General features: G+C 37.8%; 1 protein-coding gene across 2 annotated transcripts in view; it reads left to right on the top strand.

Moving 5' to 3' along the window:
- Window positions 1-14,792, top strand: part of LOC106519653 (caskin-1) — a 47,260-nt gene that overhangs the window by 4,917 nt on the left and 27,551 nt on the right. For both annotated transcript variants that reach the window (XM_014011414.1, XM_014011413.1), the window contains exons 2-3: window positions 8,665-8,716; window positions 10,301-10,398. In XM_014011414.1, coding sequence (XP_013866868.1) covers window positions 8,665-8,716; window positions 10,301-10,398 — 150 coding nt within the window. The remainder of the gene's footprint in view (window positions 1-8,664; window positions 8,717-10,300; window positions 10,399-14,792) is intronic.

Here is a 14,792-nt window from a genome sequence, read left to right as displayed (position 1 = left end):
TCTATCTATCTATCTATCTATCTATCTATCTATCTATCTATCTATCTATCTATCTATCTATCTATCTATCTATCTATCTATCTATCATTACAATTTTAGGGTTCAGGCAGTTTCATCTTAGTTGTGGATGGCTCATTTAACAGCCTCCTTCTATTTCTGACTGGATTGACAAGCTAACAGCTAGCTGGAGCGAGGCCAGCCCTGAAATTGACTGTTGCCRTCTTGAAACAACCCCAATACTTAAAAAAAATTCTAGTAGTCACAAATACTCTTTTATGATCCTTTACATCATTCTCCATCTTGCATTACATGATTATGTACATRCTTTTATTTGCAAGCATGTGTGAAACTGATCGCAAAGTAAAGATAGTGTTTGTGTGAACCAGTATGAAATTTCTGAGATCAAAGCCATTTTAAAGGAGACCTTATGCTTTTAAATCTCTCCTTTTCACATTTAAATCATTCAGTTGGGGTCTATATAAAGTGCAACTGCAATGCTTTGGTCTGAATTCCTGGTTGTAGCTCCACAGGCCCYTCTTTCCCTCCTTTTCTGAGTTGCRTCTCAGATCAACTCATTTTGAGGCTGTCTCTCTAAATGCAAATGAGGCACTTCACACCCCGCCCCCTTCCAGCTCGCAGAGCGTTCCACTTTGCCCCGTTCGTCCATTTATACGGTTATTTAGCAGAAACTTTTTATTTACAAATTAATTAAAAGATGTCAGCTACAGACTTGTCCATCCAGCCTTGGAGTCTGACCCAGAGCCGGAGGAGAATGAAGGTAGTGAACCTGCAGATATTAATGAAACACAATGGTGTGTTATTACTGTATTTACACCTTCTCCATCCATGCCAAGTAATATGGAGCATAGTTTTACTATCGTGTAACCAAACATTTTGACTTATCCWCCTAAAGCTTCAGCATCCTTGAACCTGGACTACAAAATCATTGAGTGTAACAAATTGGTAGGCCGGAAGTCCTTGATCTTATTCAGTAGTTCTGCAGCAAATACTGTGACGTAATTTTTCAGAAAACATAACAGGGACTAGAGAAAGCTGAGGGACTGAAAAATATGACCCAAACAGAATATAAAGATTTCTACAAACCACTGGGAGAGACAATATTTTCTGCACTCCTGGAGACATAATGCATTTAATGGCTCAAAAAGTGGATTTTGCCTGATATGTCCCCTTTAAGATGGTATTAGTCCATTTTGGTCTTGACCTTCCATTAGCTCATTAACCAGGCCAGAATTAAAGTCACMTATCTCCAACAGGGAAGATAATATTTGTTCAAAATATTTCCACACAAACCATATTTAAATGATCTCCACTATCTCTTTAAAAAGGCAAATTTCTAACCAATTTGTTAATGTTTCTTTTTCTTATCTTTGGCTCAGTTGAAAATAACTCAACTGAAAGATATGTGAACACTCTTATCATAATTGCATCTCTTTTATTTTGTTATAAATCACTGAAATGGTCTTTATCTGTGATCGGGGAGCCATCTTTTTAACACAGCTCTGTAAAGGGTTGGAAGTGAAATGAGTCTGATGCTGGCATTTTATCAAGCAAACCTCTTTGGTGCAGTTTTAAACAAGCAGAGCGGTAAAGGAGTGCAGCCGTCGTCGCGTTTAGCCYTTGTGTGTCGATGTGACGTTAAAGCATAAATTACCTCGACTCTAAAATCCCCGGGTCAAAATGGATTTAGCACCACCCCGTTTCTGGGATAAATATAGCCCCAGCTCTATCATCTCTGATCTTGCCACAGCTCTTGGATGGATTCAGTCTGCCTCAGTGTCATCTGTCTCCTCGCRTGGTTCCAGACGAGCTCTGTGGTGCTGAGATCAAGACTCTGTTGGGTCCAAACAATCTGCTGCAGGACTCCTCGCTCTTCTGTTCACTAAACACAGATCGCTCTTTCTAGTTAAAATAAGGGGGACACTGTTAGAGCTGTCGCCTTTCAGCGGGAAGGTTGTAGGTTCGCCTTTCTGAGCRGAGTGTGCGTGTTGTTCCCGTGCACTCGTGGGGTTTCTCCATGTTCCTCCYACAGACCAAATGTTAGATTAAATTGTCCCCAGGTGTGAGTGAGAGTRTAAATGGTTGTTTGTGTTACTTGTGACCAGTCCAGGGTGTCCCCCGCCTCTCACACGGCAACTGCTTGAGACAGACACCAGCTCCATGTGACCTAGAAGGGGAAAGCGGGTAAAGAAAATAGAAATTAATCATTAGATGTACAGGATGAGTCAAAAGTCACAGGACACCCTTTGATTTTAGAAAGAAAAGGAAATATGACATAACTGAATACCCCAGCAAGTAATGGGTGAAGGGGGCTATCTTTAAGGCTATGTCCAGAACATGGCCACCATCTTATAAGCTACCATACTGGATCCAGGGCAAGTTTTTCTTAAAGGGCCAGTATTATGTATTTCTCAGGCATACATTTAAATACTATACCATCCTACAGTATTTTTACAGTCTTTATTTTACAGTTAAAATTTATGTTTATCATATAAAGTCTAATGTTACAACTAATCAGGGATCCCTTTAAGGCTATGTCCAGAACATGGCCACCATCTTAAAAGCCACAATCATGGATCAAGGGCAAGTTATTCCAAAGATACCTCCCATTACCTGCTGGGGTATTCAGACATGTAATTTTCCGATTTATTTCAGAAATAAAAGGGTGTCCTGTGAATTTTGATTAACTGTAATATTAATTAGATTTTGAAGTCAACCTCATTCAAGATGGCTGCCACAGCTGATCAAAAAAATGACAACAAATCAGACATTTTTACAGAAATAGAGCTAATATTTATCGTGGAAGCAGTTGATGGTTATTCCTAACTTATACATTAAACTGATGGCACAATATTTGTCTTTAAAATATTTCTAACTAAACTCTCAGTACAAATTCAAGTGAACGGTTTGTTAGTACATTTTCCCATGAACCATTAAACAGATTTTATTTATTAGTTGTAGAAACACATCCAGTAATTAGTTTCTGACGGAAACTAATTACTGGATGTGTATCTATAACTAATCAACCTTTAAAAAAATCTAACTCAAGACAGTCGCCACAGCCAACTGATTGTTTGAAACACACAAGTTCCTCTAACTCACTGATAATGTGCTAAAAATTACTGTGGTAGTAGAAGAAAGCCATCACAGTACTCTGAGCTTGATAAATTCTCATCTTTACTTAAAAATGATGGCATTAAGCCTGTTAGTCTGTCAGCAAAATCTAAAAAAATGATAATAATAAAACTTTCGACTGGATGTACATCTACAACCGACTGACATCAGATGTCAAAATAGCAACCATAGCTTTAGCTTAGACAAAAATGATATACTTAGTGAATTTTACAAATACTGAGCTAAAATTTGACACGGTAGTAGTCATTCATATACTCCAGGAGCTAATAGATCACCCCCTATGAGATGACCTATAGTGTTATTTGAACCAAAACAACTACAACTCTGTCATTTCTCAGCATAAGATAATCTTAGTTCAATTCTCAGTCATGAAAGGACGCGGGCGATACACATTTCTGAAAGGAGTGCCAGGCCTTTTGTTTTGTCACAGGGTGAGCCCAGAATGAAAAGAACCCATATCTGTGGTCTCAGCCAGGGAACACTGAAAAATTAAGCCCTCTCCTTCTAATCAGAGACAATAGAGTGTGTTTCATTAAGCCAGATAATGGTGTGTGCATTTCATTACCATAGATAACTAGGAATATTTAGATGAGGGATGAGGTGCTCATAAAGCGCCAGTTGGTAGCCATGGTAATCTGGATCTTAGCAAACAAAAGAGTCAGGAAGGAATGTTTGCACGGGGAAAGGAAAGAAAAGCAAGGGAGAAAAGAGTAAAAGGAGGCAGAATGAGGGGAACCGCGGAGCTAAACACGCTCCCAGACCAGAGGAGCTGAACGCTTCCATGTTGTTCTGCTTCCTGCATCCTTTGAAAAACACAAGACTCAAGTGACCATTGTCATCCTCCTTTGTTCTCACAACTTAAATATTCCTCTCTCTGTAGGATACCAAGAATAATCACATGCTAATGCAGCCACGGGCCAAATAATAAACTTAATCACCCGAACGTGGAAATTAGCATGCAGTAAGAAAGCCTATCCATCCATCTTACACCGCTTCAATCCCCCCATGTCCCATTCAGGCTGCCAGTCAAACCCTGACTTATTTGGTATGAATTTCAAATGAAGACACCGTGTGGACAATAAGACAGGCCCTCCTGGTCTAAATCAGCCCAAATGCTGACCTCGACCCTGAGAGAGGCTTCTAACCCATTCATCATTCATCTTCTGAAATGAGGGTGAAACCAAAAAGATGTTACATTTCTGTGGCAAACCCTGATGTCAGTGGAAACCCGCAGGTCTATTAAAAGAGAAATATTAGTTGTAGAAGGAAAAACAAGGGTTAAAGCGAGTGATATGTCAATATAACTCCTCTGACTGATGTTTCAGATTTTCACAATAAAGCTGCTGTATGACAGCAGAGTCCTGGCTTCACCATTAAAGCCTGCTGCTGAAGGCGATAGTGTTGTTCTCTCTGCTTGTTTGCCTGTGGTTTCAGCACAATAACACATAAACCAGTAGATAGATTTTAACGATTCTCTCAGAAAATAATAATTCAATAAATATCTTGAAAGTCAAAAGGTGCAAGAAATCCTTGTGTTTCAGAAACAAACTGGAAAATCAAAAATCTGAAAACCTGAACAAATAATGGTGGAGGGGACCTACATTTAAAGGGATCCACGATTAGTTGTAACATTANTTGCTCCTCAGCATGGCTGCCTAAAAATGCTGCAGGATTTCTCAAACATGCATGAATGAGTCAAAGCAAGGCTTTGAGCATGTTTTTTTATGAGAGTATAACATTATAACATGATATAAAACTCAAAAAAGGTTGATTTTACATTATATTGCCCCTTAAAGACTCCCTCGCCCATTATTTTCTTGGGGTATTAAATTATTTCATATTTCCTTTTATTTCTGAAATAAAAGAGAGTCTCGTACAGCTACAACTGATTAAATTGTAAAGTCAACCCAATTTAACACGGCTGCCATCACCAGCTGACTTTGAAAATCACAACGACTATAAAACTCAGTGAATTTTGCAGCTATTAAGATAAAATGCAGTGTTTTAGTGGCTGAGACTCATTTACAGCACATACTGAGAGCTAACGCTTCCCTCAAAAGTGCATGAGATCAACGTTAATTTCAAGGTTTGACCAAAAATAACTATAACATTATTTCTTAACATGATGATATTAAAGAGCCAGTGGCATCATTTTTTGTAATGAATAGGAATGTGTTTTTAGAAACAACACTGATAAAAAATTCACACAGCTGAGATAAACTGTTTTTGAGATATTTGAATATGAAGAAACAGGAAGTGATGTCAAAGGGGAGTGTGCGTGTGAACAGAGCATTGCCACAAGGACAACACAGAAGAATCTGATGTTTGTTTAGATTATTATGAGTCTCTATCAGAGAGATGAAGAGTCAGAGACATCAAAGGGATCCCCTTTCGTGTCACTTTGTTTCATTTTGAGACAAATTCAAAAGAAAATATGCCAGTTATGTGACAAAATGGGTAAAAGTATGTGAATTACGTCCGTCYGTCCRTTTTCTTCCTCTTATCYGGGATCGGGTCGCGGGGGCAGCAGCCTGAGCAGAGAGACCCAGACTTCCCTCTCGGGCCAGCTCATCCAGGGGAATCCCAAGGTGTTCCCAGGCCAGCCGAGAAACAAAGTCCCTCCAGCGTGCGTTATGCCAAGTTCCTCAGTTATAAACATGTTTTCTTTGACTTCTTGTMTTTGAAGGATATGCACGTCACAGGCACTTTATCTTAAAGTTTGGCATGAAAGGCGACAGTTGTTTCTTCAAAGAATGCTTGAGCTCTTTGATTAACGATATCAATTTAAATAAAGCTTTTTGCATTTTATTAATTTTCTGTGACCCAMTGAATGAATGAATGAATGAATGAATGATAYTTTATTGATCCCAAAGGGAAATTACAGAACCGAGTCTGTTGGATTTACTGTTTGTGAGGTTTGAAAACAAAAAGAGAGAAGACACCTCAACGCTTTGGTTTGGACTACTTGTTCCACTGAAACTCTAAATGCATGATGGCAGGAAAGGTTAGAGGTGAGACAAACTGGACTTCAGAACCTTTCTGGTAAGGAGAACCCATGAGAAACCCTTCACTCTCGTCTCGTGGTTGTTTGGGTGTGTGCTCACACCAGTAGCTGCAGCCTGGTTGGTTCTAAGCGAAGGACCAGATCTCAACGTGTGATGATGTCCGGATCGGACAGCGATGTGGTTACAGCTTGACGGAGATTTTATTATCATGTCAGAGCCTGCCAAGTGATTGACAGCCCGAGGATGGCATGTTGAGGGGTTGCTGTGGTAACAGCAGCTCGGTTTCAGTGTTAAGCCTACATTTATGATAAAAGAATATGATCCCCAGTCCAAGGACACAAACATTACTCTTGTGCTGTAGTCAAGGAAAATAAAACTATTTGATTTAATTTCACATTAGCGTTTAAAACAACCAACAGAATCAGGCAGAATAAGAAGTGAGGGAATCTCCAGAATGCCTTAAAAAGGTGTGATAAAGGACAAATAACTAATATAGTATGTAGCWTAAAACTTCACTCAAACCTAAATGTTATTCAATTAAATGCCTGTTTAACTCTAGCTTCAAATTATAATCCTAAAGTTTCACAAACATTTAAGAAACACAGATTTGTCATAGTGAATCAGGTTTCTCAGCTGTTGTTATAATTGGATTTCTTTACCTTTAACGGTCATTTAATTAAGAAATTTGCTTTTTTTTAAATGTAACATTATCTGAACCAATCCTGAGTAATAAAAACTATTAAGGAAACTTTGGGGGTTCCTTTTCTCCCATGGAGCTCAGATGATGGCTCATCAGCCAGGGGGATGGTTTGAGTTTTATTTTTAATCCAGCAGAAATACTGGGGGGTGGGGGAAACTACATGTGTGCACAAACAGCCTCTCACTCTCTCTAATGCACATGTGCACATGTGCACACACACACACTCACACATGTGGGAAAATGATGTCAGCTGCAGAATGTAAACAGAACCAGCAGACGCACCAATCAGCTCGCACTCTTTAGCAAATTACAGGGAAAATTAGAGTGTGAGAGCAGAATGAAGGGATGAGGAGCAGATCAAGCTGCAGGGAGAGGGAGAAGCTTTTCTGCAGATTACAGAGCAGCTACAGATTATAGCCAGTGGATTAAGAGGGTTTGTCCAAATAAAATAAAACAAAACAAAAAATAATGAAAAGTTAGAGGTAAAATGACAAAAAAATGCAAATTTTATTCAGTCCTTTTAAGACATTTTGTTGTTTTCCAGCTTCACTTAACAATTAATGCTGGTTTTTATATGTGCACATGATCTGTTATATAATCACACATATAGAAATTACACAATCGTATGAGAGATGCTCTGAAGCAAAGATAATAATGAGCAAGAAAAAATACATCAACGACCTTTTTCCTAACAAATATTTTCATATTTCTAAGCAAAGAATTAAAGTTTTCTGCCTTTTTGTCGTAGAAGCATAATAAAAGATTCAGAAATATAAATCCATGTATTTTATTTAATTTATTTACATATTTGTGTACTGATTATGTTTGATCATCTTTGTATCTTTGGGGTTTGGAAATTTGTAACAATATATGTCAACTTTGACTTCAGGGAATGATGCTATTTTTATATTTATTATAAGTTTTATTGACCAAACAACTAAATATTGTAAATATTAATTAGACCGATCAGGTAAACAAACAACTGACTGAAGTGCAAAATTCTGCTGAGAAATAACATTTTATATTTTCAGCCAATTGAAGATGCAGTTTTATTTAATAGGTTGAAGTTTTGAAACAACAAAAGTTGTGTTAAAATCTTTACCTGTACCTGTCATCAATAAGTCTTTAGTTATAAAACTTGAGTGTTGTATTCTGCTATCTTGATTTGTTTTGTGTTTTTTGCTCTCTAACTCACACCTGGTCCTGATTTTTGATTCTTGCACCTGTTCTGCTTTTAATTGTTTGTTCGTTCATCATTAAATCAGCTCAGTTTCATTGACTCAATGCTAAGGCTTCAGAATTGTCCAAACAGTTTTTCACTGTTTCCTTTTGGTTTTGTTAATAGTGGATTTAAGGTTGTTCGTTAAGCCAGAATTGCTATCTTTGCACTGAGATAGTTTATTTAAAAGGGAAAAATATGGGAAAATAAATCCAATTGAGCTTTTATGGTTTCATGTAGTCTCCTTTTGCCTTCAAGATCAATTTGGGTAAATGTCCTAATGTTTATTTTAAATATGGATTAAATTTGCATATTTCATACAAAATCACGGTGTTTTTAAATTCCAAAGCGCCTTCAGTTTGTCTTCATGACTCCTTCACTTAATGTTTTTATTGTCAGAACCATTTCAAAGGCAGTTGGTGCTTTTTGAGTTGTCACAGTTATGAAAGTGTTGATTTAACACCACCAGCAGGGAGTCAAATATCAGAAGTCTAAACAACACAACTGAACATATTTGCCTCTGAATTTAGACCCTTTTTTTGGTGTTTTTTTTTTTATTATTTTTTTACTTTTTGTTTCTCTTTCAGAGCTCCTCGGAGCAGCGAAGCGAGTTAACGTTAACATCCAGGATGCAGACGGGTGAGAGGCTGCCGCTCCTTCTTATCACACCTCTTTTATCACAACTTCCCTCTTTTGTTATTTTTTCATCCATTTCCGGTTTAACTGAAAACAATAAACTAGCATTCCTTGAGAGATTTCATATCTCCTGCCTTGTTGCAGAACAGACTTTGAAACATTCGATCTTTTGACGGTCAGAGTTCGTGTTGGGAATGACTGTCAGCTACTCCCACACACAATGTTTGCTCTGTATCTGTAAAATTGATGGGTTATAACCTTATTTAAGAATCTGTTTAGTGACCTATAAAATATTTTGCTAACAGACAAACAAAGGAACACAGACACAGGCGGGAACTGCTTTTAGATTTACTTGAGAAAAGCCAAGCTTTATAACAGGGAGAGAAAAAAATCATCTGGTTTTGTCAGGTATAAAATTTGTACTAATATAATGATTACTTATTTTGTCGAAAAAAATCTTATTTAATTTATTACTTTAAAAAAATTAAAAATCTTTTTTTGTTGAAACGAGGTGTTTTAATCCTTTTATTCTATTACTAAAGATTTCCTCATTTAGGAGAGAGTGTGATTTTAAATTATGTTGACTTTTATAACGAGAGATAAAACCAAGAAATAAGACAAGAATGTAAGACCTGAAACAAAATACAGAGCAAACAGAAAAGAGAAAAATAAAGCTTATTTTCTTAAAAGGCAGTGAAATAAATAATCAAAAACCCATTATCATAATACTAGGGCTAAATACGTGTTGATCATCTACTGTGGCTAAAAGACTGAGCAAATTAAATAAATGTACCAGAAACAGGATTTTAGAGATTTAAATTGTTGCCTAAATTTATTCATGAAAAGAAATAACAATGTTATATAACTTCAACCATAAATATTTATAATAATATCAAATGTGACACTTAAGCTGCAACAAATAAACCTTACATTCTGATATTTATGTTTTAGCACCATAAAACTGTAACCATGTGTTTGTTTGTTTGTTTTTTTTTTTTTTTTTTTTGCTCAAGGTCATCATAGTCTGAGAATCTCACTCATCTCTAATTGCGGTTAATTTTAACATTAGGCAAAAACTGTGTTTCTAATCTGCTCATATATTCTCCCTTGTTATGTTTATTTCAACTGATGTTTTTAGCCAGATCTATATTTAGCACAAAATTAGTGAAAACCTTCATGTGCTCACGCTCGGCTTGTAATTCTGCCTCTTCGAATAACGACCATTTTTCTAATCGTGTTGGTCGGAGTCAAATAATTGGGCTCTGCTCCTCGTGTAATGACTGATGACTCGTTGATTTAACTCCGGGGACCGACTCTTATATTCACGAGGGATCCATTAGACACAGACAAACACATTCACACATAGATGCCCTGCCTGTACGCTCCACTCCAGGGTAGCAAGATTGCTTATTAATGGAAGTAGGTCATCCCACCCCCCACCCCCCCCACCCTCCCATCTTTCACAATAGAGCTGAGGGGTGGAGCGGCTGTACGCTGAAGATTAATTCAGCAAAGTTATACTCAGGGCTCAACACAGCCTACATGTGTGTATTTTCCACAAATAATCCATGTCCGTGTGCGTTAAAGGTTGTCACCGTTGCACCATGCTGCCCTGAGCGGTAACAAGGAGCTGATCTCTCTGCTGCTGGAGGCCCAGGCAGCGGTGGATATCAAAGACAATAAAGGTAAAAACACTAAGTAAACAAAAATTTTAAAAAAGCCTCCAAACCCATAAATCTGCCTAGAAAACAAAAGATTAAAATAAGAGACACAGGAATACGAAAGCACATTTCTGGCTTTCCCTTGTTTGACAAATAATACCAGCTTATGTAATAAAAAAGTGAGCTTGTTGGAAACGCAGTAACATTTTTTCTTTCCTTTGTGAGAGAAGCTGACAGATTTGTTTTCACAGTAAATAATAGGGAATAGAAGATAAAAGCTTCACGGCTGCAGGACTGAGAGCCAAATGGAATGGGAGCAGCAAATATCTCCATCCAACATTGGCAGACTCCAGCACTGAAGGAAAACGAGTAAATCTCAGGGCAGATGGGAGTTATAATCCCTGTAGGATGTTGGCCTAGTCTCTCTGCGCTCTCAGTCAGTCATGCCCCCTGTTTGTGCTTAAATACAAACACACACCTGGCAAGCATCTTTACCACATGGCCCTTCCTCCTTAGTGAGGTTTTTTCCCCTTGTTTCTGCCATGTAGAAACATAAAATCATTCAGCACAAAACTCTGTTCCTCCATTTAATGTGTGAGGCTCACGCTGTGATTCGCCGCGCTTCATTCAGATTTAAGAGTCGTATTTAAAAAATACAAGAGCTCTCTACCCGCTGTCTTCAGAGCGATTTTATCTGCAGCTGTTTTACACAGTTTGAGTCTTCACTCCTCACATTCTCCGGCAGGTCCTGTATGTATTTTTTAACGGTACAAATTACGTTCGAAAACCCTTGAAACGAGCTGAAAGTACTCAGTCTGACAGCTCACACTCGYTCACACAGTAAATCCCACTCAGACGAGTCAACAACCTGGCTGTTCTCAAGTACTTACATCTCCTTCTTCTGCAGTTCAGCCATGAATGGTTGGTAATGATCCTTGTTGAGGGACATGGTCCAGGTTAATGGAAGCCGTTTAGCCTCCGGCCGTCTGGAGGATTTCGCTCCACTGAATAGAGAAAATCTTTATTCCTCCCTCATTTGGACAATAGAAACATGTTTCAATTTAGTTTTTTGAGCTATATTTGAGCTACAAATCCAATACTTTAAAAGACAAATATCACTGGCTGTTGTTTGGTATTCATTTTAATAACTGAACTTAATTTTGATATTGATCACTTTTCTTTTAYAGCAATGCAACTTTATCACTGTCTTTATTTTCTGCTGTGCTGTTTTTGTTTGAAGCCTGTTCCCTTGTGCAGTGCAGGGGCAGAGCTAGATGTTTTTGCAAGGGGTGGCCAAGGTGTTTTTATTTTAAGGGGGGCACATACAAATAGAGAAAAGCATTCTGAGCATTCAAGATGGCTGCACAGCTAAATCCAAATTTAATTCAGCTTTTAAAAAAACATTAAGCTAAAATTTTGTGTGATCAAAGCTAAGAATGATYACAAAAAAACATACTAAGCTAGTCACAACTAATTATTCAGCCATTTTTAGACATGCAAAGCTGAAGATTAGTGTAAAAGCAGCTGAAAACAAACTTTACTGAATTCTAAATGCAAAAACAAAATCAAAAATCTGCAATGGAATATTAGGGCCACAAAAAGAGATTTTTTTTTGTTATTACGAGAATAAAGTCGTAATATTATGAGAAAAAAAGTCATAATCTTACATGAAGTGTCCATTTTCCATTCCTCATTTCCTCCTTATTTTCCCCACACCAGCTGTGTACAGCCATGGGTCTGTGTTTATAAAGTAGTCAACGATGACTCGGGTCACTGTTAGATTAATACGCTTTCATCCAAATGAACTACGTGCCGACTAAATCTGTCAATGCATCCATTAATTACAATACAGCTTCAGTTTATCATATAGTCGTTTGCACATTTTCCAAGCCCTGCTACTGATAATTTGATGCTAATGTGCTAAAATRTAAACTCTTTATTTTAAGCAATACTAAAGAACAACTGAAGTCGCTCAACATTCCTTATTTTAATGTAGTGGTAACGGAAYGCTTTTTTCATGTAAGGGTATAGTATTACAACTTTAATTTTAGAATATTATGACTTCAGTCTCGTAATTTTACTACTTTATTCTCATAATATTGTGACTTTATTTTCATACAACTTTAATGTCATAACATTATGACTTTATTCTCGTAATTAAAAAAAAATCTTGTTGTGTGGCCCTAATACTCCGTCATAAAGATCCACACCCACTTGTCAGTTATTTGGGGTGGCGCGGGTGGGGGGGGGGGTGTCAATCAGTGCCACTGTGGACCCCCTTCAGGCCCCACCCCTGCTTCAGTGGGATATGCAGAAGTTTGATTATGGCTGGAAAAAGCAAAGAAAATACCTTGAAATGCTGAATAACACGAGGGGCTAAAAAACAATAATAAAACATAAATCCTCTGTTACATTTCAGCTCCAAAACCCCTCAGTTTTTATTCTTTTCATTTGTTTTTAGAGACTAATGTTAAGACAATATGTTGGTAAAACTGTACAATATGTTGGTAAAACYGTACAATATGTTGGTAAAATGTCATTTTCAAACTGGGGGAACTATTTAACTGCTAATGAGAAGTTGCAGTTGTTGACAACAGCTGTATTTCCCCCACTTCTGTGGTACAATGAATGCTGCATGATTTGAAATTCCAAGCTGAGTGGAGAACCACAGACTGGATAAAAGTGTCTCAAACTTAGGGGGATTCCCTGCTCAAAACCAGACAGCAAAGAAAAAAACAACAGTTAGTCGGAAAATGTCTGCTGTTAGAGCACTGTGTAGTTAAAGCTTGATAGACAGTATGAAGCTTGAAAAACTGAGTTCAAGCTCACAGTGATGACCCACAATCACCACTGTGTTGAAGAAAACCATATCTTCTGTTTGGGGAAATGACTGCTGCAGTTTACTGACCTGGYCTTCCCCCAGGCCTGATTTCCTTTTCAAAAACATCCAGAAAATGGGGCAATCAGTTCTGCCAAGATAATTTTTGGAACATAAAAAGGGTATTTCCAAAAGCTGAAAGCCCCCTTGTTATGGTTACATTTTGTAGAAAACCTTTGTAATTGTCTGAGAAAAATGAATGTGGCAATAAATTTCTCATTTTTCAATATAATCTGTTTTTATTATAGTCCTGTCTAAACACGTATAGTTGTTGGATTTTTAAACCAGGAAAATTCACCAGGTCAAACACATCTTAACAAAACAACAGTTTTCACCACAGTAGTTGTCATGGTTAGCKCTGCCCTTTAAGTCAAGAAAATGCCCTCCTCTCTCTTACTTTCTGCRCAATCTGTGAGGCTCCCTGAAGGTAATTTACCTTCACATCACCATATGTTGAAGACTTACCTTCTTTAATTTGATGCAGTTTTTGTGTCTCTGTTTCTGGTGATTAATGAGCACATCAAAGCTCCTCACACTGTTTCCTTTGTACACAGAAACAAAAAAATTAAGTCAAAGTTTCAAGTTGAAAAAAATAAATGCTGGAAAGCTACCTTAAATCTGAATTTTAAGGTTTCTCACCTCAGAACAGCTGCAGTAATAAATGTTTTAATCTCACTTCTGCGGGTTGGCATCTGATTTAATTAGACAGATAAAACTCTACAATCCTGTTAGGAAACATGTTGCAAATCTAGTTGTTATCAGTGTGTTTTTATTAATGATAGTTAACCGGACCACTAAGCACAACAATTAGTAAATCCCACTGGTGTTGAGAGTTGCAGCTGGAACATGGAAGGTTCAGTTTGACGTGATGTCATTTCCAGTTGTTTTTATCCTTTGCTTCTGGTTTTACTGACCCACACCTTTGTTGCTTTTTTTTGTTTGGCGTCGCCTCTTGAATGGGAGGTTTACTGACACACACACACACACGCATACATGTTTGTTCTTGAACCCCGTGGGGACCTTCCATTGACTTCCGTTCATTTTTTTTAGACTTTATCAGAATCAGGTTTATTGGCCAAGTATGTTTACACACACAAGGAATTTGCAGTTTAGTACATCCGTCCGAGACGGATGTATAGCCTAACCCTGACCATTTACCCTAAAATTAACCTCACAGGTACCCACCTGACCCTAAGACTAACCTAAACCTTGGTCCTAAACCTAACTCCACACCTGTAATTTGCATTTGGACCCGTGGGGATCTGGCATTGGTCCCCACGATTCACTTCGGTCCCCACGAGGCAGATTTTTTGCGAAAACTGTCCACACGTTGCAGGAAAAACCCATCCACACACACATGTTGTCAAAAAGCACAGTTTGCATGGCTACATGTTGGTTGAATGCAGAGGGATCTGACTAGGACAGATTTCAGACTTTACAAGATAAAAACCTCAGTAATTGAACCTCTTTACCCTGAGAGGACCTGAAGAGAAAGAGTCGCCCAGAGGAGTGGGGAGGCAAAAAAAAAAAAAAAAAAAAA

Source organism: Austrofundulus limnaeus, unplaced genomic scaffold (genome assembly GCF_001266775.1).
Source record: "Austrofundulus limnaeus strain Quisiro unplaced genomic scaffold, Austrofundulus_limnaeus-1.0 Scaffold80, whole genome shotgun sequence".
NCBI classification, from domain to species: Eukaryota; Metazoa; Chordata; class Actinopteri; order Cyprinodontiformes; family Rivulidae; genus Austrofundulus; species Austrofundulus limnaeus.
This window is presented reverse-complemented; position numbering and strand designations above follow the sequence as displayed.